Raw genomic sequence first — 27,695 nt, 5'->3', positions numbered from 1 at the left:
GTATATATTTATATCATATTTATTCTGTTCTATAAAAAACTATAGTTATGCGTTTCTGTCGCTTGACATCATATTACCACGATTTGCTGTAATCAAGTAATAAATAATAATAATGATAGATGGATCAGTGAATACAGCGCATATAAATGATATAGTGATGCACTGTGGACTGAAATGTTGTTAAACTTTCCAGGTACTATTCCCTGAGGAGTCGCATCAAGTCTAGCAGCCTTATAATTATACTATCTTATTTATTCATTGGAAGTTACTGGTAATGTACAAATATGTACTGTAGATTATAATTTGGATTAATTATTTTTAACATTAATATTTGGTATGTATTGTCATTAAGGTACAGGTCAACTTATGTTGACATGGAACTGAAAAGAACTCAACTAAATAAAACACATCACATGTGCGGTAACCACAACCATAAACGATCAGTTTGATATTACCATATACATGTAAGCCCTTGCGCACTGGTTCCTATACCAGTGTCATGTTGCCATATGATCCAATGTGGCTTGATGGTCCAGAGTTCAATCCTGACCAGGTTTCAGGGTTGTAGTATAGGTCATATCAACCATTTCTACTCCAATCCAAATTTATATTAGCATGATATATTTTATCCATCTGAATTACTTGATGTTGGATATGTATGAAATACATAAAAGATCTTTTAAATCTAAGAGTTGAAATTTATATTTCATTTTAATATTATTTTTGTGAAGAGATCAATAGAAGTTGATATTAATACTGAATTAATATAGCCTTGCATATTTAATGTTATCGATTTTATAATTTTACTTCAGAGACTTGGATTTAGCGAAGATGTTGCAGGTGCTACATTTATGGCTGCAGGCAGTTCCGCACCGGAATTATTTACTTCAGTCATCGGTGAGTTTTATTTTCTATCATTCTGAAATCATATGTGCCAATTTGGCTGGGAAACAGGTATTTTAGACATGTCTTTTGACCTAACATCATGTTCTAAACATTTTCTGCAATAAAATATAACAAAAAAAGTAAAAGAAAGAGATTCCCCCCACATAGCCATCATGACCACTTGTAACACTGCACTCTTCACCTCTAGAGGGTGGTGTTGAATACGAACATCATTTAGAAATCTCTTTCAGAGCTACAAAACATCAATCTCCTGTTTTTTATTAACTTCATGTACGGTATGTGAAATCAAGAACCTTTAAATCGTCAATTTATATGGTGATTTGATTATTAAGGTGTTAAAATGTAGCAGAATTATCATATTCTTGTTATTACATTCATATATATTTGATATTCAAAATTAGCATTTAGATATAAAAAGCAAAAATCATAAAACCAGTACCCTTTTGAAGCTTGTGATTCTTGTGCATATATTTCTATTGCATCAATACTTTACATTAGATCATTTTACAGTATTCTCTGGCAATCCTGCATTCACATATACTAATCCAAGTGATCACCTGTAATGACCTCTAAAGGCCAATTTACACAGACGAGCGGTAAGCTTGTCCCACATAGAATCTGTATGTCCACTCAACTTTTTGTGTAAATGGTCAAAAGAAATGACATAGATTCTATATTTTTGTTTTCCACTTAATGTTACCACTTACCATTATCGTCTGCAAATTAGCCTTAAGGGGCCACCTTATCCAATGTAACTATAGATGCAACTCATTTGCAAACTACAAACTTTTTTACCTTGGAGTATGCTGGTGTCTTGAAACAAATAGTCTGAACTGCTTACTAAACTTATTGTTTTAATGCTGACAATTCATGCTTTAAGAAACCTTTGTTTTCCACTGTATATTATGGCTTATTTATAACGATGCCCATCAACAAAGAAAAGACTAAAGTCTACAGCAACATTTACGTTTTTATTATTGCTCTGCATTTACATTAGTTAAAGCGCACATCTCTGAAATAAGATCATAATGAGTGCTGCTTTGTTATTTTTATCATTAAATTGTTCTGTGGAATGTTGATTTAATGACCAACAATGGAGATTATGTTTTCACTCCTGTATATTATTATCCGTTTGCCTGTGATCAGTCTAGGCTACGATCTTTATCTGAATGTTGACCCATGATCCATCATCTGATGGTCTCTAATAAAATTGTTTTGATTGTACGTATTAATTTAGAAAGGTGAAATTTTGAATTTTCAACTATGATTCACCACCTAACTTACTTAAATAAAGGTATCCAAAAGCATTGACTTATTCAAGCTATTATTTTGCGAGACCACCTAACTTACTTAAATAATGGTATTGATTGTACGTATTAATTTAGAAAGGTGAAATTTTGAATTTTCAACTATGATTCACCACCTAACTTACTTAAATAAAGGTATCCAAAAGCATTGACTTATTCAAGCTATTATTTTGCGAGACCACCTAACTTACTTAAATAATGGTATCCAAAAACATTGACTTATTCAAGCTATTATTTTGCGAGACGAAATAAATGACGCAGCAATGAAAGCAAATACATTCACGAGCCAGATAAATTGAAACACTCTGTTTAATGTGTACAATAAAGATGTGTATTCATACATTTTTTATTTGAATTTGACAAGACATCTACTATAATAATGCATCTTTGTCTCATAAAACATTTACACGTGCAAGTATAATTACATAAGTCAATCCAATGAATATTGGTAATGTTAAGACTCTGTTTTTCATGCAACGCATAGGTCTGAATTTATTTTATAAAGTCAGGTAGCAGCTCACAACTTTAAACCATGCCCTTTGAGGCCTGTTTATACTATAGTTTTTTTACCTGGATAAGCTGGTTTCCAATTGTCAATAACACTGGATAGTTGACCAACTTAGCCCTACAGAATTTGTATAGATGGGTATTTTACTGATGTTTAGACAAACTCACCCATCATGTTTTAGGCTATTAGATCAGTTGCGATCAAAGGTTAAATTGAAGGTGGGTGGAGGAGTTTCATAAGACTCTTACTAATGTTCAGGGTGAGGATTATACAAATTTCACATTATTTTAAAGCACAGACGAAATAACGTTCTCCACATTACAGTATTAAACAAAGAGAAATTCAATTATTCGTCACAAAAAAAATTTGTTATATCAATTCACTATTTGCAGTTGGTTAAACTATTACAATGCGAGTCTTTTAATCCTATACACTACTGTAGTTGCCAAGGATTAGAAATTAATAGCACAAAACTAGGACAACACCCCTGTGTCCACCCCATATACATTTCATCTTTAGATGTATATACATCCTGAACACTCAATCCAATCTGTACCTTTTCCTCTATTTATTAGGTGATCATTTAGAATAAAATGATCACCTATTGTTATTGTATAAAATCTTTATTATTAGGTGATCATTTAGAATAAAATGATCACCTATTGTTATTGTACAAAATCTTTATTGTTTTTATTCTTCTTTCTGTACACTTTTTGTGTAACAAATATCTAAAAAAGTTGAATGGCAATGATCACAAAAATTACACAATGTCTTTCAATCAAATACTTTAACTTAGACATACTGTAATAAGCTTTTCAGCGTGATCACTCATCCGTGACGTCACGTATACGCCATTTTGTGAAATCACATTGTCAATCATATCTCCATAATTCATTATCACATATAAATGAAATTCACTACACGTAAACTTCAGGTCAAGGTAAAAAATATTAGCAAATAAAAAATGACGCGTTTCAAGGTCATGTGCGTGAAATCGCGCGTTAAAATTTTAAAAAGCTCAAAATTAAGTTTTGATCAATTTAGAGCATGAATTAGGCCATTTGCGTGTTTTAAAAAATTACTGCGCAAAAACATGTTTTTGCGCGTGCGTACATAGAAAGCGTTAAAAATACAATTTTTTTGTACAAACTGGATTCTACTCATCTTCCTTGGTACATCCACCAAATTTGAGTCCATTTCGACTTAAAATAGTGCTATACGAGCACGTTAAAAATGCGCACATTAATTGTACAAAAGTGCTAAAAATGGTAAAAAATAAGGCCTTTTTAAAATGAATATAACTCTTCAGAATGGCAGGTGACCCCCAATTTTTTTAACTTATTATGGAAGCCAATAAGTTGTAGATATAAATATATATACATATTAGACGTACAAAATGGTATGACGTCATCAAATGGCCACTTGAATTAAAAAATTAGTAATTTTTATCTTTTTGTGTGGATTATCACATTCAATAGAGCGCATCTCCGTTATTTGAGCCCGATTTTCGCACAAATTTTAGTATGTGCTTGCTCAATCAATTATCTTTCTCATGAGTTGTCAACATTTTTAATTTGATGACGTTATCACGCGTAAAAACTTGAATAAACTAGGTCGTGTAATTTCAGCTACACCATACATTTGAATATCTTACAGCTCTTCAGAATTAAAGGTAACCTTGAAGATTATAACTTATTATGAAAGCTGATGAAATGTAGATATGAATTCATATAAAAATTAAGCCTATCGGATGTTGTGATGTTATCATATGGCCAGTTAAAGTTAAAAAGTAGTTTTTAAATTTTGTTAGTCGTAGTTAATCAAATTTCAAAGAGCGCGCATTGCGCTTCTACGTGTCAAATTCTCTTCCAATCCTTATATTTATTTTCTCAATTCATTATCTTTCGAAATTGTCATCTTCGAGTTTATTTTGATAATTCCATCATACCAAAAAATTAGAACACGATGTGGGTCCCATAATTTCACCTATGCTACACTGTATATAGATATACAGTATATACTGTACATATTGTATATGACACATAATAGGTACAACTCAGCGCTATAAGTGTATATGCATCATGTCATAGGATGGCGTACATCAACTTTTTACGATGGTATGTTAACGTACGTGCATGTTTAAAAAATGTTAATTTCATTAAAATGATAAAAATGATCACCTATAATTCGTCAAAGTGACGAATTAAATTCTAGTTTTTTTTGGTTTTCCGCAACGAAGTTGCAGGAAAACCTCTTGTGATTGTACGAAATCATCATCATCATCATCATCATCATCATCTTTTTTTTCATCTTCTTTCTTTCTGTATGATTTTTGTGTAACGCTTTTCTCTAAAACTTGCAAACATAACATTTTTTTAACTATGTTGACATTTTGACATTTATGTAACGTCGTCAAGCGAAGCTTTTCATGATGCTTACAATTGCGCAACGTGACGTACGCGCGATTTAACGATTTTCTCGTATTTAACATAGCTCGACAACCAAATAACATTTCAACTTGAAACTTTGCAAAAGTTTAATTTATATTATGCGCTAACTTTCTGTGGAAAAAAAATTGCGTGTTTTACACAAAGTTACGCGCGCACGCGCATTTAAAATTTCAAAATGCGCAAAATTAATTTGTAATCAACTTTCTACGCGTTTCATGTCGTTTTAAGCATGTCAAAAATTCCCACACGTGCGCACATTTTTACGTGTGCGGTGCGCACGTAGCATTGAAAACGTATTTTTTTCGCGTAATTTATGTTTTTCCAGCCTTTTCTAGTAATTTTACCAAATTTTAAACAATTTCGACTTAAAGATACGTCATACGAGCACGTCGAATTGGACAATTTGCGCGCGTTTTTTATGAAAAGGTTAAAAAATTCGTTTAAAATATGCCTTTTTTTAAACAGTCGTAATTTCTAAACTAGACGGTCAACTTTTTGTGGATGGCATATTCTGGAAGTAGATGAGTTGTAGATATCGTATCAGGTATTAATATGGCTAACCGGACATTGTGACGTCATCGTATGGCCACGCGAATATAAAATTTAGGATTTTTGTATCTTTCGTCATAGCTTACCACATTGAATAGAGCGCATCTCCACTTATCCGTTTTCCATTTTCACCCCGATTTTGATATTGTCTAGGTCAATCAACTATCTTTCGCAGGAGTTAAAAATATTTTAATTTTTTTGACGTCATCATGCCTAAAAATTTAAATCACGTGTGGCATTAATTTCATCTTTACAGTAAATTTTAATCTGTTATAGCTCGTAAGAATAAAATGTGATAATCACGATTAAAACTTTTTCTGGAAGCTATTGGATTGTAGATACGAAACTATGTAAAAATGTTGCCAATCGGATGTTGTGACGTCATCATATGGCCAGTTAAATAAAAAAGGTCGTATTTTCATCTTTTGCGTCATAATTCATTACATTTAAAAGAGCGCGCATCAATATTTCACGTATTCAAATTTCTTCTACACGCTAATACGTTGTTGCTGAGATAATTTCCTTTCGGAAATGCTACCTTCGCGTTTCATTTTAAAACCGTCAACATGTTAAAAATTGCAATAAATATCGGGTCCCGTAATTTCACCTATTCTACACTGTATGTGATATGGATACAGATTATACTGTGTATACTATATATGAATTTAAATAATAAAATTCAGCAATAACAACATATCATATTCTTCAGTTCAGGTCATAATGCCAACGTGAACACTTCCTTTTGTCCTCAACCTATCCCTTTAATGTTAATGTTGCACCACTTGCACGGCGGAAAACCAAACTCGTCAAAGTGACGAGTTACATGTCTTTGGTTTTCCGCAACGAAGTTGCAGGAAAACCTCTTGTGATTGTACGAAATCATCATCATCATCATCATCTTTTTTTTCATCTTCTTTCTTTCTGTATGATTTTTGTGTAACGCTTTTCTCTAAAACTTGCAAACATAACATTTTTTAAACTATGTTGACATTTTGACATTTATGTAACGTCGTCAAGCGAAGCTTTTCATGATGCTTACAATTGCGCAACGTGACGTACGCGCGATTTAACGATTTTCTCGTATTTAACATAGCTCGACAACCAAATAACATTTCAACTTGAAACTTTGCAAAAGTTTAATTTATATTATGCGCTAACTTTCTGTGGAAAAAAAATTGCGTGTTTTACACAAAGTTACGCGCGCACGCGCATTTAAAATTTCAAAATGCGCAAAATTAATTTATAATCAACTTTCTACGCGTTTCATGTCGTTTTAAGCATGTCAAAAATTCCCACGCGTGCGCACATTTTTACGTGTGCGGTGCGCACGTAGCATTGAAAACGTATTTTTTTCGCGTGATTTATGTTTTTCCAGCCTTTTCTAGTAATTTTACCAAATTTTAAACAATTTCGACTTAAAGATACGTCATACGAGCACGTCGAATTGGACAATTTGCGCGCGTTTTTTATGAAAAGGTTAAAAAATTCGTTTAAAATATGCCTTTTTTTAAACAGTCGTAATTTCTAAACTAGACGGTCAACTTTTTGTGGATGACATTTTCTGGAAGTTAATGAGTTGTAGATATCGGATCATATATTAATATGGCTAACCGGACATTGTGACGTCATCGTATTGCCACGCTAATATAAAATTTAGGATTTTTGTATCTTTCGTCATAGCTCATCACATTTAATAGAGCGCATCTCCACTTATCCGTTTTCTATTTTCACCCAAATTTTGATATTGTCTAGGTCAATCAACTGTCTTTCGCATGAATTATAAATATTTTAATTTTTTTGACGTCATCATTCCTAAAAATTTAAATTACGTGTGGCATTAATTTCATCTTTACAGTAAATTTTAATCTGTTATAGCTCGTAAGAATAAAATTTGATAATCACGATTAAAACGTTTTCTGGAAGCTATTGGATTTTAGATACGAAATCATGTGAAAATTTTGCCAATCGGATGTTGTGACGTCATCATATGGCCAGTTAAATGAAAAAAGTCGTATTTTCATCTTTTGCGTCATAATTCATTGCATTTAAAAGAGCGCGCATCAATATTTCACGTATTCAAATTTCTTTTGCGCGTTAATATGTTGTTGCTGAGATAATATCCTTCCGAAATTGCTATCTTTGTATTTCATTTTGATGCCGTCGCCATGTTAAAAATTGCAATAAATAGCGGGTCCCGTAATTTCACCTATTCTACACTGTATGTGATATGGATACAGATTATACTGTGTATACTATATATGAATCAAAATAATAGAATTCAGCAATAAAAACATATCATATTCTTCAGTTCAGGTCATAATGCCAACGTGGACACTTCCTTTTGTCCTCAACCTATCCCCTTAATGTTCGGTACGGTAAGGTACGTCGTTACACGTTCATGTTGCACCACTTGCGCGGCGGAAAACCAAACTCGTCAAAGTGACGAGTTACATGTCTAGTCTTTTTATTGTTTCTGTACACTATTTTGTGTAACAATTATCTCAAAAAGTTTAATGTCAATGATTACCAAAATTTCAGAATATCTTTCAAATAATATAACTTCATCCTAATAAGCTTTCCAGCGTGATCACTCATCCGTGACGACATTTATACGCCATTTTGCGAAATCACATTATCAATCATATCTCCATAATTCATTATCACATATTAATGAAATTCACTACACGTAAACTTCAAATCAAGGGTAAAATATTAGCAAATAAAAACGCACGCGCACGTAGGGTCATGCGCGTGAAATCGCGCGTTAAAAATTTAAAACGCTCAAAATTAAGTTTTGATCAATTTAGAGCATGAATTAGGCCATTTGCGTGTTTCAAAAAATTACTGCGCAAAAATGCGTTTTTGCGCGCGCGATACTTAAAAAGCGTAAAAAATATGAATTTTTTTTACAAATCTCATTCTACTCACCATCCTTAGTACATTCACCAAATTTGAGTCAGTTCCGACTTAAAATAACGCTATACGAGCACGTTAAAAATGACAAAATGCGCACATTAATTTTACAAAAGTTCTGAAAATGGTGAAAAATAGGTCTTTTTTAAAATGAAAATAATTCTTCAGAATGCAAGATGACCCCCGATTTTTTTAACTTATTCTGGAAGCCATTGAGTTGTAGATATGAATTCATGTACACATTTTACGTACAAAATGTTTTAACGTCATCAAATGGCCACTTGAATTTAAAAATTAGGATTTGTTATCTTTTTGTGTAGATTATCACATTCAACAGAGCGCATCTTGGTTATGTGTGCTCGAATTTCGCACAAATTTCAGTATGTGCTTGCTTAATTAATTATCTTTATCATGAGTTGACACTATCTTCATTTTAATGACGTCATCACGCGTAAAAACTTGAATAACGTAGGCCGTGTAATTTCACCTTCGCAGTAAATTTGAATATCTTACAGCTCTTCAGAATTGAAGGTTACCTTGATGATTATAATTTATTATGAAAGCTGATGAAATGTAGATATTAATTCATATAAAAATTAAGCCTATCGGATGTTGTGACGTTAACATATGGCCAGTTGAAGTGAAAAAGTAGTTTTTTCATATTTTTCGTCAAAGTTATACACAATTCAAAGAGCGCGCACAGCGCTTCTACGTGCCAATTTTTTTTCCAAATCATATATTTTTTTGCTCAATTAATTATCTTTCGAAATTGTCATCTTAAAGTTTAGTTTGATAACGTCATCATGCCAAAAAATTAGAACATGTGTGTCCCGTAATTTCACCTATGCTACACTGTATATAGATATACAGTATATACTGTACATATTGTATATGGCATATAGGCACAACTCAGCACTATAAGCATATAATAGGATGGCATACATCAACATTTTCCGATCGTATGTTAACGTACGTGCATGTTTAAAAAAAATTAATTTCAGTAAAATGATAAAAATGATCACCTATAATTCGTCAAAGTGACAAATTAAATTCTAGTTTACATTAGTTTTTTACCACTAGAACCTTGTTTATTTACCATTCAAAATTTAACGCCGAGTAAAATTAGTTTAATTTACAAACCCGTTCTGTAAAATAATTTCCGCCTCACTTTAATCCTCAATTTCAGTTGTCTAGTTACGGCACTCTGTGATTCAGTTTAATTAAGCAAAGCCATTAGCGTTGAATGAATTAATATTTATGAAATGTTTTAAAATCGAGCTCAAATCCATTACTTACCATTAATAACAGCATTAATGGCAATGCTAACATGTTCATATATTATTATCTATTTTTATTTCTTGTTTTTTTCAGGTGTTTTTATAGCAAATGGTGATGTTGGTGTGGGTACTATTATTGGTTCAGCCGTCTTTAATGTTTTAATTATAATAGGAATATGTTCGTTATTTGCAGGACAGGTATTCATTTAATTTTTACATATTTTCACTTATGTTCCCACACACTAAACGATTCTCTCTCACTTATAGACCCACTCACTAAGATTCCTACTCAGTCAACAGTTCCCACTCATTCAAAGGTCACCTCTCTCCCAAGGTCACCTCTCACTCAAGGGCCCCATTCACTCAAGGGCCCCATTCACTCAAGGGCCCCACTCACTTAAGGCTCTCCCACTCACTTAAGGGTCTCTCCTCATTCAGTTCATTAATACTCAAGTGAGTGATGACCTTTGATTGCATGAGGATTCTTCTTTACTCACTTAAGGTTCCTCACTCACCCAAGGATTGCCTCTACTGAAGGTGTAGTTTTGACGGTTTCTAGGTCCAGTTGATGACCGATGACACATTGTGTACATTGTTTTCCTCATTATCATTCTCATTACCATTGTATACTAAAATCCTTTTCATTTCAAAACCAATTTCACTTTTAAATACATTTTCATATCCATATTTTATTTGTTTCACTTCTATAAACCTGGTTCATGGGAAATCATATACAGTATGCAACTATATTTTCATTTCATTTAAAGCACATATCCCCTCAATCCCTTGCATAATACTCTTTTTTCTTTCCTTTTGTTAGGTTGTTTCATTGACCTGGTGGCCCTTATTTAGAGACACAACTGTTTATGCCGTTTCCATAGGGATGTTGATATATGTTATTCATGATGGAAAAGTACAATGGTAAGCCATTATTTTTTTAAAATTTGGTTAGACAAAAGCGCTGTAGCTGTATCCAGTCGAATCCCAATACCATTAACCAAATCGCAATAGCTGATATCAAATAATAAGAAAAAAAAGGTTGCACCTAGTATGAAACCAACAAGGACGTTAGGGAGCTTTTGATTTGACCGGCTCCTCACCTCAACACAGTTTCTAGGTCCAGTTGATGACCGTCGTCACAAATCAAAAGCCACTATTGTGTAATTTAAAGATTGTAATGAACCAAACAATAAAAATGAACATAAAAAGTCATGTTGTAAAGTTGCTGGTAAGAATATTTGTAGTGAAATGTCTGAATAATAAAAATTAATGTAATCTAGTAATAATATATGCGTAATTACATTTTATGTATTATAATTTCCAGGTATGAATCACTAGTAATGTTGCTATTGTACGCCGTGTATATTTTCATTATGTGGTAAGTTGATTAAAGTTAAACAGCACACTAACACAATTATAGAAATTAAGGTTGCATGAAAATAAAGTAGTGGTATGCATTCCAAATATTTATATATTCTGTAAATATACGTCATAAAATAGTCTGGCCATTATTTGTTGACCTCTTGTATTAAGTGGTCATCTTCTGAGGACACTTTTCTAAATCTTATCGGTCTACAATTGGAAATTGGGCGGTGTCGTCATACTGTCGTATTTAGCCTTCTTTTACTATTTACATTTCATGTTTTGATATATTTTGAAGAATAAAATCTGTTCTTTATTTTAAATTGAATAATTAGTTTTATTGCAAACAATTAAGGCCACACAAAATAATTATTATGTTCACAAATATTTAAAAAGAACCACCTAAAAAATAATGTGAAGATATTAATGGAAAATTTTAATTCACTTCAAATTCCACTTGAGATTTGTGTGTGAATGTTAATCTTAATACTAATAGTAGTATCACTTTATCCCTCAATAAATAACACTTAAAGACACTTCATAATTTAGGAGGCATATATACTCAACTCTCCTTGCTTTTCTCAAGGTTAAAAACAACATGATTGAGATTATATAACTGTAATATCATTGACTCCCTTCGATAAATATTAACAAAACTATGGTAAATTTGGAGGAAACACCAACATATTTATAATTAGGTAGAAAATGAATTATTTTTTAATAAATGTGAAGTTCAAAAAATGTAGTAGGAACAAAACGAGTAGATTATTGCAACAAAACTCCTTAATGATGAAACTAAACGGTTTATAAGCCATTTCTTGTTATACTGAATATATAAATTGCAATTAAAATAATATTCCTGGCATCGTTTCAAAATTAATTATATATTCATATTTATCACAATGCAGGTAATATTCCTTCACACGCGATGATAAATCAAAGCAAGTTACTCATGTAAACATATCAGAATTCTACAATACTGTTTGTACTGACCGTTTGTAATACTATGAAAATGTGGACCAATTACAAACATACATTATTACGTAAATGTTGATTAGCACTATTCAAATTTATGGGAAACCCTCAGTTATGCAGCTGTTAAGTCGAAAAGCCATTCTGAACATGTTTCTGAGTATGAGTAAATGAATTGAAAAATCTTGTTGCATGATTTAATTTAATAATTTATTTTAAACAAAAATCTACATTGATAGTTTATGTAAGTAATTTAAATTACTGATTACAGAAAAATATGAAAAATTGTCCAGGATAGGCCAAAAGGTATTTTCATTGGTGTTTGTTTATTCATTGTTCCATTTACTACAGGAAGAGCTTACTAAAATTATAGTAAGTTAAGAACCCTGACTTATCTGTTGCCTATCAACAATTATTGTTTTGTTTTTTTAGGTTAAATCCCAAATTATACAGCAAGATAGAAAGAAGATCAGAAAAGCACAGATTAAAGAAAGCGGCAAAAGCCAAAAATGAAGCAGCAAAAACGGACGTAGAATTAGAACAAGGTATGTTTGCGTATAGTGTACAATCAACATTGGAATGTGTATATGTCAAGCGCACTGTCCACACTGTTTGACATTTAGTGCCAGTCACAAATGTTTGTACAAAGAGACCTCCCTTGTGATTGCTTTATACGTGTGAATCCATATACTGTAGTATAACATTGAGAAAACACGTTCAGATATTCTTTGAAATGCAAGTACTGAATTACACTTTCGAAACACATAATTTAATCATTATCGGTGACATTTTTGTTATTAAGTACGAAAATATACAAGATACAAGCTTAACGAGTTACAATACTCAAAATTGAGAAAACACGTTCAGATATTCTTTGAAATGGGAGTTCTAGATTGCACTTTCAAAGCACATAATTTAATAATTATTAGTGACATGTTTGTTATATTAAGTATGAAACTATAAAAGATACAAGCTTAACGAGTTTCAAAACTCTTACAAAATTTACATATAATCACAGCTCAAAAAATGATTCATGATTCATCAGATACGACCGTTTGAACTCATACCCACTATGTATAGTCATGTACAACTATGCCTGTGTTGGAGAGCGTGTTGAGCATATCAACAAGAGAACATATATTATAACAAAATAAGTGTATCTCATATACTTTTATATTTAAAGATGTATTGTCCCTTGAAACACAAAAAATGAAGGTCAAAATATTCTAAATTTAAATTGGCCATATCAAAGTAATATTAAAGTTATTCACTTTAAGTAAAAAATTCGAGCCAAAAACAACAAGTAAATTAATTTGATTACATTTCGTCTGGAAAATTGTCATGAGCAAAAGTAAACAAAGATTTCAAACCACGAGTATGCATTATGCATGATGCTAATTAGGATTGTTTACAACGCGTCACGGTTGAGAAGGTGTTTTCACACAGATCGCTAGGAAGTTTTATGATTATGCATACAGAGTAGCCAAACAAGCGCGTTGCATTATGAGATATGTTTTGATCGAAAACTTTGACTGGAAGTCAAAGTTATTTTTTGAACAAAAAAACGTCTGTATTTCAGTGAAATTATTTTTTTTTCGACTAATTTTTGGTGAAAGTTAATAACTATTTTGATACTTCAAAATGACCCACTTTTTTTTCAAAATCTTTTTTTAAAAATTTTTTTTGAATTAGTCAAAGGGACAATACAGTACATCTTTAATTGCTACTAAAACACCAGTTTCTTGTACCACATCAAATTAATTTTCATTTTTAGACCCCTTAAATGGTAAATAACAACAATCCGAAAATATATTGTACATATGTATTGTTAAAGCAAACAGTTTTGTTTGCCTCAAAGAGATAATAGACCTTTTACTCTTTTTAAGAGGCATGGATCTAAAGTTGTTTACAGACAGAAAATTGACAAAAACATGATGATACAGAAAAATAAAAAAAAAAATGTTAAAAATTTTTTTTTTTGAAGTGTTTTTTTTATCTTTAAAGTAACACCACTGAATCCAAATACAGACCCAGAACCAGTCATAATGGTTGATGAATATATTTGTAACTCTCCAAAAAGGTAAGTTACATTTGCATGGTCATTGCATGTGATTATGTAGAATTTTTGAGAGTCATAAAAATCTTTAACAGTTTATTTCAGTTAGATTTAGTCTTAAACCACACCTTTAGTGCTTGACGAAATAAAATAATTGAATTGAATTTTATATTCATAAGTATGATATATTTTTCATAACCTAATTCTTGAGTGTTAAAAAAAATGAAGTAATTATAAAAACTAGTTGTTTTAATAACGTGTGTTAAAAGCTTTAGAGCCTAGTGTTTCTAATACCTTGGTTTTCCATCGGCTTATCAGGTTAACATTTCCCGATGCAGGCTTCCGCGTCATGCTTTCAAAACACTTTCCAGCAAGAACCAGAATGAGAACAGCATGCTGGGTAATAATCACAGAGGTAAGGTTTTTTAGGAAGAATTTAGCAGTAGGAAAGGTACAAAAGGTATTTCATGTATGTTGGTGTGCTGCTGTTTGATTTTCCTATTGTTACTGTCCATTTCAGTGTGAAGGAAATTCATAGCATTGTTTTTGACCTCAGTTTTAGCCTATGACCTTTATTATTGTGTAGACAATATTATTATTATAAACTGTATTCCTAAAAATGGTATTTATTAGATTTCACCATTTTAACAAATCGGCATTAATATGTTCAATATCTGGTATCACCAGCTGGATATTTGTGTTGATACAATTTGAGGATTGGAAAACGTTCTCAATGTAGGCCTACCAAATACACAATACAACTACGTAAGAGTAAGGCAAATGTTTGACCAATTAACTCCTTGACGAAAAGCTTATTCACAGTTAGTAGCCAATTGTCATCGGTCTGAATATAATTTAGTAAATTATTTAATAACAGAGACACCTCATGCAGAAAGACCCTGACAACGTTGTATACGTAGCAACTCCAGCAACAAACGGCAATATGCACAAGAGCCATTCTACCTATAGTAGTCTGTCTAGAAAGTCTCATGGATCACACAACAGGTTTGTCCATTTTGTACCCTTTTCACACTAACAAAATGTATTTAGAAGTATTTAATACGTACTGTAGTGTGTTTTAGATTTGATCAATAACCCATAGTGTGACCATTAAACACACCACTGTCCTAGATTGTACTCTGTTGCTTCCATTATTAATCAATGTTAAAGGTATACTGTAATACAGGAGGCTAAGAAATTTAAAAAGGGGATAATATTAAGATTTTTAATAAGAACCTGCTGTAATTGAACAATTGAATAGGGTTAGAGTGCAATAGAATATGTTCGATGCAATAGTACTATAAATTAAAGGCACATGGATACAAGATCAACCATAGTAAGGCTATATTGGAGTGTACTGTACTAGCTTAGTATGAATTACATTTTTAAAATGCATATAAATAGGCTAAAATCATCCATGGTCTGTTTATTTGTAATAAACTACAGAAATTAAATCCTAAATTTGGACCATTAATCATTTTTTAATTATAATTTAAAAATGTTTTCTTGGGACGTACACTTGAGAGTAATAGCAATATATTGACTATTAAAGAACCGGTTAATAATGAGTTTAAAGAAAGTGATTGCTTTTAGAAGATTAATAGGTCTGGTATGTCTCAAGTTCGCACAAATATGTAATTTGCATAATAGTCTTTTTTTTTTGTAGCATTGATGTTGAAGTAGCAACTGACAATACTGCCGGAGTAGTGGAAGAAGGACCAGAAAGTCCATTTAGTATACCAGGTAAGAAGCGATTGAAGAGCAAGATCTTTCTTTCTTAACATTTTATTCCCCAGTTAAAATCTGACTTTATGGGCCAAATATATCAGTATTTTCTAGCTTGTATTTTAAGGCATTTTTAGTGAACATCAAGATATATTTATTTCTTAATTTAAGAGGTATAACTGAATAAATTGTATAAACAATTTTTTTAAAGATGGCTGTTGGAACATTACAAAATGGATTCTGTGCTTTCCATTGTCTTTTACATTCTACATCACCATTCCAGATTGTAGACGGGAACGGTAAGTGTATTTTTTTTAATAAAGCATGGTTTCCACTAGAAAAAAAATGCAACATACTGACACAAAATAACTAATGCAGCATAAGAAAATACTCTTCTATCAATTTTGCATCCCCCTCTTTCCTCTTGTGACAAGTTGAATCGTCACTTTTGCAACGTACAAAAAGCAGAAAATGATGTTCGGTAACCACCTGTGTTCTTACAGCACTTTGTGCCATTAAATTACATCTACGTCCTTGCGTTGCATACTAGTGGAACCAAGCTCAACTTTCATTAGTGCTAAGGTATGATAGAGGCCAAACAAAAAATGTATTAGAGATTTTAAGTCGCTACTCTACAGCTCACTATGTCGGTTGGTCGGTCGGTTGGTAAACATTAACTCAAATTTGAGCACGCGACTGCAGTCATGTATATGGCCTTGTTCTATTGTGTTTTGACTGCAATATAATTTCTGAAAAAGATTAAATAAATAAATTCTTTTTCTGCTGTTGATAATAGATTCCATAGTTGGTTTATGCTGACCTTCATCATGTCTATTATGTGGATTGTAATCTTTTCCTACATCATGGTGTGGATGGTTGCACTAGTTGGTTTCACACTGCAGATACCCGACACTATAATGGGAATAACCTTTTTAGCAGCAGGAACCAGTGTACCAGATGCTATGGCTAGCTTAATTGTAGCAAGGCAAGGTAGGTATACAACATGGGCGGTACTACTACTCAAACTTGGGTGTCCAAAAGCAAGAATGAAATGGCCAAATTATATTCTAAAAAATACTTTCTGGAAACTGAAGATTATGCTACCGTCAAAGTGTGTCTTTTTTGGACAGTATTAACCTGTGTATATTTTCAGAGAGAAAAAAAAGGTAGCTATATTTCCAATATATAGTTACAGAGTACTTCAACCTTTTAAAATTTTTTTTGTTAAAAGATTGTGATTGGTGCACTGCTATCTTACAAATTTTTTTTTCAAATGTGCATAAACTAATTTTTACCCCACTATATCAAATTGTTTTTTAATATAACTGATATATTTTATACTCAACACCTGTAAATAACAGGAAAATCAATTGAGCATGAATTGTTTTAATTTTTAAAGTTACAGTTACATATAATATAAAAAATGTTTCCGTGTACAGGACTTGGAGACATGGCGGTTTCAAACTGTATTGGAAGCAACGTGTTTGATATTCTACTGGGATTAGCGTTACCATGGTTTCTCAAAACAACACTAGTTGACTATGGGTCATTTGTAAGTTTTCAATCTTATTTCAGTAATAGATTTGGAAAACAAAGAAATAGATAATATACATGAACCAGTAAGATATTTTGTCCCCCTGAAATAATAATTACAAACATTTTTTCTTAACCTTTTCACTGCGTATACCCGGTACTACCGGGTATAAACAGACGTCGTTAAAATACGTATACACGGTAATACCGGGTATGGGCAAAACAATGATTTAATCGTATTTGCCTATAATATATAGCACCCTCTATATTTTTTCGATGAACTTGAATATTTTTGCAAGTCATTACAATTTTTTTCCAGCAAAAAAAACGGCCCTCTATAGTTGTATTATAGTCTTGAAAATAATGCGCCCTCTATAGTTAATTCATTAATTAATTACATATAGTATAGTATATAATAGTACAGTATTTCTATCTTGGAAAGTTGTTTTGAGTAGCGTAATGGCGGCCATTTTGAAAGTAACAAAAATTTACCAGCCCCAATAGGGCAACATCGTGTTTATCACAACACGCAAAAAAAAAAAATTCTGAAACAATAGTTAGTTTTTGTACTATAGTGAATTTTTGGAAACTGTCATTATTTTCACGATTTTGCCCCAAAACTTTGATTTGTGCATAATTTTTATAAAACAATAAAAATAATTCAAATTTTTTTTATATCTTTATTTGTTATACGTATCTTCATCAATATCCAGTTGGAAAAACGTATTCCATAAGAATTTCTTATAGAAAATATAGTTTTTATCATTGATTCGATAAAAAACACGAAATCCAAAATACCTGTAATGACGTCACATGACGTCATCAATATGCAAACTATTTTTTTTTTATACCTAACTGTAGACTAACCCTTCCATCACACACCACAAAAATAATTACACAATTATCTCAATTAGCATTTTTTTGCAATTTATTTAATATATATTACGCACAGAGGTGGGAATAATGCTCCGCAGTGAAAGGGTTAATATGCCATTTGAAAAAAAATAATAATTTGTACCTTTTACTTAAATTTATAGATTTGAATAATTTGTAATATATTTTTCAACTGTTAAGGATTTGCTGTCCATTTTCTTTCTGAAATGCCAGTTTGTATGCACATTTTTTAACTGGTCACACATTATTTGTTTTGTTTTCAGGTTAAAATTAATAGTCGTGGATTAATCTACTCAGTTGTACTGCTGTTTGCATCAGTTGCAGCAACTGTGAGTATATCCTCTACTTGTCCAATAGGGTGTTTTGGAGGCAGAAATGGTTGATTTGATCCAAACTGATATGCTATATCTCCGATTCTAAAATGCAAATCCACATTTGCAATGAGTTCTACTAGTGCTAAGGATTCCAAATCTGCTCAATTTGAGCACTTAAATCTCACTGAATTACACTATCAGGAACATATGCTATATTAGAATGTGTTTTTTTTTAGATCATAACTATCCATTGCAACAAGTGGAAATTGGACAAGCGAGTTGGAATCTTATTGCTGTTATTCTACACAGTTTTTCTAACGTTTTCCATTCTTGTTGAATTCAATGTCTTTGGATATGTGAACCCACCTATCTGCTTAAACTGAAGTAGATGAAGACTAAAGAATTTGAAAGAAGGAATGTGAAAGCTGATGATAAAATGGAAAATTGTGATAGAGGAATACAGTAATATTGAGTTATAATTATTGTCTGAGAAGAATTTATATCAGAAATTGTAAGAACATATATAATCAATACTAGAAATCTCTATTAAGTCAACATTTTTAGAAAACAACAAAGTGTCACCCTAATGAGATTTGTACATAGTGTTATGAGGGATAATATACAGTGTGAGTTATGTTACACCTAATTCTTTAATAGAAGTGACCCCTTAATGAAGGTGTCTATTTATGAAGGTGTCACCTTAATGGAGCTGTCTTCTAAATGAAGGTGTCCCCTGAATAGGGATGTCCCATTTGAGGGGGTTCTACTGTGTAATGAAGCTTTGAAAACTGTGTACGGCAATAAGTTTAGATTTCGAAAATATTATTTGAAGAATGTTTTGAAAAGGATTTTTTCTTGTATGTTACATACTGTTGTTGAAAGTTGATAAGTGCTAAAAATATAGCTTTCAAACATTTTTTGAAGAAATAATGGTGAGAAAATGAAAAATTAATTTTCAATTATTATTTTCATATGCACTTGAAACTCACAATTTAACAGTGAAAATAATAAACTAGTAAAAACATAAAGTAAATAGGTATAATATGCAAAGTGATATGGTAGCAAATTTTGATTGAATGTTGTGCTTTTATGATATTTCTAATGAAGATTTATTTATTTATTTAGAAATACAAAACAATATCCTCATACAAATTATTATTTTGATAGAAGTTCATCTTTAAGTAGAATTATTTTGAAATGGTTGCGGAACAATAGTGTGATCATGACACTAATCTTCCATTGTGATTGGTTCGGCTTCCAATATGACAGTGTCTTCACACTTGACATGGTGCTAATGAAACTGTACGAAATTAGAGAAACATTTTTTTTAAATATACAATTTTTTGGCATCATATAACTTTGTCTGTATATGCATTATAAATACTGCAGTACACAGTTAGACCTGAAACCTTGTACATTACGCTATTTTATTAGTATCACACTAAACTATAATATTGTTAAGCACTGATATTTGTCATGTAATATCAACCAGTAAATAAATTATCAGCGTTTTTATGCTATGGCTATAAGTCTACACCGCACCTATAATAGCCTACAGTATATTCTGTTTGGCCCATTGCCCAGTACTATGATAACAGTAAAATATGTATACATTCAGCGGAATATTTTATACAGAAAGCTTTCAAATTTCATAATGTGTTCACCAAACATTTGTTTAGGCTAGCAACATAGGGTCAACAAGCTAACTTGTCGAGTTTGTCTGTACACACAACTTTTGATATGACTATTGACAACAATTGCTGTATATTTATCCGACTAATGATATAATATTATGGCAATAATGGTTCAAATAATTAACAAATTTGATATGGGATTTGATTAGCTAATAATGCTGTAATACCTAGATTAGTATTAAAGGGTACCTCCTTGTTCAAAATGTCTATTGTTTATTATCAAATATAAAGATTAGTACAATATTATATTAACATTTTTAACAATAATCGATAAAAATAAGATATAAATTGGTCACTCTACCAAATTACTCTTTAAAATATTGGTCTACGATTTCAAACAAAACAAGAGGTTCAATATTTTTAGATAATAGAAACGTTAAACTAGGAGGAAGCCTTTAATAGGTCCTTCTTTACACGTAATGAAAGGCATAAGGGTTTATTGGTGCTAATTTGTTTTTCAGTATATATTTTTTTTATATTTTGAATAGATAAATGATTAACCCACTATTACATCATATTGACAATGGTTTTTGCAATATTTATTTATATTTTATGATTCAAACTTATTGATTTGGTATTTAATGCTGCTCATGTTTGTGTACAGTAAGAGTGAGAGGCCTTGGAATACAATTATAGGATATAGTTTATAACGCATTCAGTCCCCCCTCTGCCCACATTCAAACACCTCCCGTTAAATCCAAAAGATTTGGGTAAAAAAATATTGTTTATTCAATATATAATAAAAAAACTGAATCAAAATACGTATTTGGGCGTTATTGCAGAAATGTTAAACTTAGACATGCACACATGCCTCAGATCATATCAGGTTGTATCTTCTCAGGCAAGAAATTTATGGGAAATGTATACAGTTATCCCTAATCAATTTTGATTTAAAATTAGTAAGATATCCGGTAGACCATATCAATCAGTTCTAGATAATGCACCGTCTCTACTCAAACTAAAAATAAACATTGTTATAGGTTAGTAATCTTCAATAACAATAAATGAACTAAAAAGTGAATTTTACTATTAATAGACAAATTAGTTAAAAAATTAGATTTCTGGCAGTAAATTAAGAAATTTTGGTATTAAAAATGTTTGTAATTCAACAAAAACTTTATGTTTAAGATGAAATTCATCAATATTTTGAGGAGAGACAATGAAAATTTAGTTGACATCCGTTAGTTTTTCATAAGGTAATCTCAATTAATTTTATTAGGTTGATTTATACTTTATTATTGATTATGGTTACCTCACTATCATTATACACAAGTTTGTAAATAAACTATGTATATAGAATATAGCAATATAACAAAGTGTTTGTAAATAATGTAAATCTTCCACAAAATTGGAATTCAGCATAGATTAAGTATACCAACAGTAGGTATAGTCTTTCAGTTGATGATATAATTATTTGCTTTCCTATGGTTTCGAAAACGTGTCCTATTTAAATTATAATATAATTCACCCGATTCTCAGTACTGTATCTCCACATATGACAATATATATCAAGGCACATTCCGTAATGTGATGGCTGTATCATGAAAGCTTAGGTTATACATTATCACATATGATGCCTGTATCATGGAAGGTTAAGGTCTATGATACAGCCATCATATGTGATAATGTATAACAGAATTTGCCTATGACACTGTGAAAGTTAGATACAGTACCGATAATCGGCTAAATAATTTGTGTAAATACTGTATGTTTGTATTAAATTGTAGGTGATTTGTTTAATCATAGAAGGTTTTCTTGCCATAATTTTCATTTGTTATGAATAAGTAATTTTGATGAAGTAGATCATAGTAATTATTTATCTTTAATTTATTGAATGTGAGTGTGATTGAGAAATATTTTGCACCAAGAAATAAGTAATAATTGTAAACAGAAAAAAGTTAAAAAGTTGTGTATTAACAATATGTGGAAGTTGTACTGTATCTTTTATATTGATTGACAAAAAACCATAAAAAATCCCAAAAAAATATTTGATACTGCAAGTATATGTGAACATTGTAAGGCCTTGTCTTTGATATATCAATATTGTGATTTTTAGACCCTACCTATATTATTCTAATGTACAAAAGTAGGTCTACAGTTATGTACAATATTGCTGTCAATATTATAGTTCGGCAAATATTATAGTGCAGCCCTTAGAAAAGTAGTAACATGAAAATCTGTAATGTGCAGTGATGTTTGTTTTCTGTTGTTACTTTTTAATTATAAATTTTAATTACTCCCTCCAATTAAAGACAACTTTAGGACCCAGGTTTTAGTGGTATTTAAAATAGTCATGGTCTCTAAAAACTAAAGACCGAAACTAGAAGTGGAATGGTTATCCTCCTCCGGAAAGATGAATAGCAATGTAATCATGTTGGTTTGTATGTCTTTCTGTCCATATGTAAGTACTTAAAAAATGGCAGTATCTTCAAATTTTCAATGGTCCTTCTACCGTAAAACATTTAAAACTTTATTTTTAAGTGGTCTTTAATTGGACTTACAAGGACAAGTAGACACTAACACAATAACAAACCATCCTGCCAAAAACGGAAAAAATGGAAACAAATTGTGGAAAGCGTAATGTCGGAAGACGGAAAACGTTAACAACAACAACAACTTTAATTGGAGGGAAAATTGAAGGGAAATGTTCAGTTAGGTCCACCCAAAACATAGTATTTGTTCTCTAATTAGAGGTCATCTTTAATAGGAGGAAGCAGCTAAAGGTAAAAGACAGGTGGATAGACTGGGTCGCGGTACAGCGGTCTTCAATTGGAGGGAGACATATGTTTCTTTAATTGTTACATTAGATACTGGAATAATATTATGATTTGATAAGACGAAAACTAGTACATCTTATTTTAAGAATGATTTTTGTATTTTTGTGTACCGTAAGTTTTGCTGTGTGAATTATCTATACAAACACATGTGTAGGCTATGTAGAGAATTGTTCACTTCCTCTCGTTAAATGTTTCCATTTATAAAAGTTTATGAAATAAGTATGGATTGTTACAGAAAAAAATACATTATTTTATATATTTTTCTTTTGAACGGTTATAAAAGTTGAAAGGCAATAAATAAATATTATTAAATTGTGGCTGTTTTGTCAATGTTGAAAAATTAAAAATAACTCTTATTATTATTGGTTTAAGTTGCTATTGCCATATTATGTGCATGCATATTGCTAAATGTGCAGCCATATTGTCATATGTGCATGTAATTGCATGACGTATATTGCCATATGTGTATCGAAATTGCCATATGTGCATGTATATTTCCATATTACCATCTTGTGGTGCCATAGGACCACTTCATGTGGCCATTTTTAGAAAAAAAATTCCAGCAATTTCTTTGTAATATTTTGAGGTAACATGCACAGAACACATTGTGGTTCTGCATGTTTGAAATATCATATGTGCATGTATATTGCCATATGTGCATCCATATTTCTATATGTCCATCCATATTTCTATATGTGCATCAGTATTGCCATATGTGTGCATGTATATTTATACTTTATATGGCCACTACACATTTGTAAAAAATTTGAAAAATGACAAAATATTAGCTTTGTTATGTTATTAGGTACTGTAACATTTTTCTATTAAAACAAGGCCAACAGCCATAAGTCGCGTGCTCTCAGAAAAAAATTAACTTTCAAAAAGTAATGTACTGTACTTTAAAACTTTTCTGTACATCAAAACAGTTCAAAAAGTACAGAAACGCGATAAAACCATAGTGATACTAGACAGACTGACCGACCAACATAGTGAACTATTGAGTCGCGTCCATGCGACTAAAAACCCTAGTACTGTATATAATAGTACATGGATTAATTAATTGGCCAAATATGGACTTTTAAAAATATGTTGTATGGGCAGAATGTGATCTAAATTTCCCTGATATATTAAAAAATAAAATACATATTTTCGGAACTAAAAGAACCACTAAATAGAGAAGTATGGAAAAAGAAGACTGTCATGAACCTACCAAATGGCAGATGACAAGGTAGGTACAGGGATTTTTGTCAAAATAGATATTTTTTTACACATGTTAAGGTAACTTATGCAGAATAACATAATGTGTAATCAATTATGATATAGAAACTAAGTTATGTAAAAAATTTGGTCCAATTTTTCAAAAATTTCCCTGTATTATATAGTACAGAAATTTTCATAAAAATTTGCCAAAATATCTGCTTAATATGTGTAGGTAACATGCGCAGAACAAATTATGTGATTCTGCACATGTCAATCATAATATAGAACCAGTTATTTAAAAAATAAAAAGGGTTGGAATTTGGAATTTTTCAAAATTTCCCTGTACTAAAAATCTCCACATAAATTTCTTTTAAAATATGTGTAGGTAACATGCGCAGAACATATTGTGTTATCCTGTCCATGTCAATTATGATAGTAATTCCACTTAATAAATAAAAGGGTCGAAATGTGACCATTTTTAAAAAATATTCCTGTACTTATAGTACAGGGATTTTTATGAAAAATTGCCAAAATATCCACTATTTAAAATATGTTCAGGTAGATGCACAGGACACATTATGTTATTCTGCGCATGTCAATTGTGATAAAATACCCAGTAATGCCATTATATAGGGGTCGAAATTTGTCAATTTTCAAATTGTTTACATTTCGAAAAAAAAAGTTGAAAAATGATTATGCACTAATTTTGCTGCTATATTATGCACATAATTATTAGTATCATCTTATAGTCATATAATAAGCAATTTCGAAAAATTGTCAGACTTCAACCTTTTTAAAATTCAATTATTATGCACTATTGCAATTTGCTCATACATTTAATGTCAACAAATAAAGGTGTTAACATTCTGGAGAAGCTCATACATGGGACTTTCCATCAACGAACGTAACTAAAAGACTTTTATTTTGCTTCTTGTTCCCTCTGTCCCCGCAACATTTAAATGGATCAGCTTCTTGCATACACAAACATACTGCTTGACTTTCAGTATCAATACTAAATATTTCAATTCATTTATTCAGATCTTAAATAATCCAGAGAAAATGATATTACTGTAGTATTAATAGTATTCATACTAATAATTAAATTACCAAAAATGTTTACTGTATTACAATTATAGTTGAATTTATTGTTATATTGAATTTGTTTTTACAGCCACTGATACCCACAGCATTGTCATTATTTTCAGTAATTTGCCTTTGGATTTATATATTTTATACAATATACTCATGGAGCGATTGCAGAATCTGTTTTTGTTTTAATAGCCTATTATAACTCTTGCTCTTTTTTTTTGGTTCTTAAGTCACCATACATTAATACCAATTATGTTTGTGTCCTCTTTTTAAAAAACCTAATAGTCCAACCAACATTCGTAGTTGTTCGTTTTAAAACAAAAACAGTACAAGAATGCAACAATCTGATTTTTAATTTGGTGTTCAGCCAATAAAGTCTCCATTTATTTGAAGTTTTTCTGGTTTTGCTTGGGCACTTCCACTCTGTTGAACATGGACCTAGAAAGTATACATAAAAAAGTACAGTAACACATTTCGTTTACGCTCTTTATGGTAAATTAACTGAAGTAACTGACTTTATAAACATCATATGACACATAATATTTTGGTATGATTAAATGACCCTTGACATTTTTTACAATTTCCAAACCTAGTTTTGTCATTTTTAAAAAATGTATGCCCTCTACGGAAAATATAGGTATAAGTTTTATACCGTAAACGTTGTAACACTACAAAACATTTAGTATGAATAGGTGACCCTTGACCTACTCTATAGTTTTGTGTCTTTTTGCATTTACCCCCTATAAACAACAAACTGATCTTGTTTTGTTTATGAATAGGTGATTCTAACTACCAATGATGATGATTATTGAATTTACACCCTTTGTGGGAATAAGTAACTAGTAAGTTTTATAAACGATATAACACTTGACCTACATAATTTTCAAAATATGAATCGATGACCCTTGACCTCCTCTACCATTTCCCCACCTAGTTCCATGTTGTTTTTTTTTGCATTTACAGTATATGTAACTAGCTTTTATAAATGTTATAACACTACATAATATTTTCAAAACATTATGATATGAATAGTACTTAGTAGACCTCTTCTACAATTTATCACCCTTGTTCCATGACCTAAAAATGTATGCTCTCTACAGCGAATAAGTAACTAGCTTTAAAATGTAATACCACTTGACCTACATAATATTTTCAAAATATATAAAAGCATGAACAGTAGACTTTGAACTTTTCTATCATTTCTTACCCTAGTTCCAATATGTTGCCCTCTACAGCGAATTGAGTTTTATTTTATAACTACAGTTATTAATCAACTTTACAACTTGATTTAAATACAACTTTACACATGTACAATGTTGACTCTGGTATATATGCACAGTCACTTCCACATTACTTACTGTCAGTTACAAGTCCCCATTGCTGTATACTGTATTTCCAATTTTGAAGCTTACCTTTTTTCCTTCTAAAATGTGAACATCTTGTTTCAGCACATTCTGGACGTCTTGTATGTTTTGAAATTGTACTAAGCCAAAACCTTTGGAAAATCCAGTCTTCATATCCTGAAAGAAATTAACATTGCGACTATTAAACTTGTTCATCATTCATGTAGTAAAACTTGAATTTCAAAAATTAAATAGAATATTTACTTGGGATAAAGCTACATTAGCACTTGTTCAATACTAAATACTAAATACTCAATACTAAAAGCAAATTAAACAGCAGGTTGACTAAGAGAATGGGAGCTGAAACTCATCAGTATAACTGTAATATTTAGACATGCATAAATGTAAAATAAAGGACTTCTTGGTATCTTAATACTGTACTTTGCGTGTTTTAGTTAGTGGTATACTGTATGTCATTTGGTGTGAACATTTGGCTCAAGAACAACCAATACATACAACCTAATTGTTTTGATAAACATAAGCATTAAACCAGCATGCTTTTGGCTTTCTTTTCAAATCTTAAATACATTCATTGTTTCTTTATTTGGATACTTTCAATACTTACATATGGAACATTTACACTTCTAATGTTACCAAATTGACTAAAATAACCTCGCAGTTCCTCTGAAAATAAAGAAAATAAAGTGTAAAGTTGAAGGCGATATTTGACTGGACTACAGATCATTTGGGTTGCACTTCAAATCGGTCATGTATATGGTGTTGTGAATAGCGTCCACTGGGTGAACAGACCACCCCCCCAGCTGAA

At 31.2% G+C, this 27,695-nt stretch overlaps 2 protein-coding genes across 3 annotated transcripts in view; one reads left to right on the top strand and one right to left on the bottom strand.

Annotated features, from left to right (window-relative positions):
- Positions 1-23,554, top strand: part of LOC144852722 (sodium/potassium/calcium exchanger 4-like) — a 34,293-nt gene extending 10,739 nt beyond the window's left edge. The window contains exons 5-18 of the mRNA XM_078710678.1: positions 813-897; positions 10,005-10,108; positions 10,731-10,831; positions 11,235-11,288; positions 12,677-12,789; positions 14,249-14,324; positions 14,619-14,715; positions 15,178-15,305; positions 15,967-16,043; positions 16,237-16,324; positions 16,822-17,015; positions 17,465-17,577; positions 18,716-18,781; positions 19,003-23,554. Coding sequence (XP_078566804.1) covers positions 813-897; positions 10,005-10,108; positions 10,731-10,831; positions 11,235-11,288; positions 12,677-12,789; positions 14,249-14,324; positions 14,619-14,715; positions 15,178-15,305; positions 15,967-16,043; positions 16,237-16,324; positions 16,822-17,015; positions 17,465-17,577; positions 18,716-18,781; positions 19,003-19,149 — 1,443 coding nt within the window. The 3' untranslated portion in view covers positions 19,150-23,554. The remainder of the gene's footprint in view (positions 1-812; positions 898-10,004; positions 10,109-10,730; positions 10,832-11,234; positions 11,289-12,676; positions 12,790-14,248; positions 14,325-14,618; positions 14,716-15,177; positions 15,306-15,966; positions 16,044-16,236; positions 16,325-16,821; positions 17,016-17,464; positions 17,578-18,715; positions 18,782-19,002) is intronic.
- Positions 23,555-25,441: 1,887 nt separating this feature from the next.
- The window catches only part of LOC144852740 (SRA stem-loop-interacting RNA-binding protein, mitochondrial-like), a 204,474-nt gene continuing 202,220 nt past the window's right edge, over positions 25,442-27,695 (bottom strand). For both annotated transcript variants that reach the window (XM_078710704.1, XM_078710702.1), the window contains 3 exons: positions 27,495-27,553; positions 26,939-27,046; positions 25,442-25,964 (listed from right to left, as the gene is read on the bottom strand). In XM_078710704.1, coding sequence (XP_078566830.1) covers positions 25,890-25,964; positions 26,939-27,046; positions 27,495-27,553 — 242 coding nt within the window. In that variant the 3' untranslated portion in view covers positions 25,442-25,889. The remainder of the gene's footprint in view (positions 25,965-26,938; positions 27,047-27,494; positions 27,554-27,695) is intronic.

Source organism: Antedon bifida, chromosome 9 (assembly GCF_963402885.1).
Source record: "Antedon bifida chromosome 9, ecAntBifi1.1, whole genome shotgun sequence".
Classification (NCBI taxonomy): Eukaryota; Metazoa; Echinodermata; class Crinoidea; order Comatulida; family Antedonidae; genus Antedon; species Antedon bifida.
This window is presented reverse-complemented; position numbering and strand designations above follow the sequence as displayed.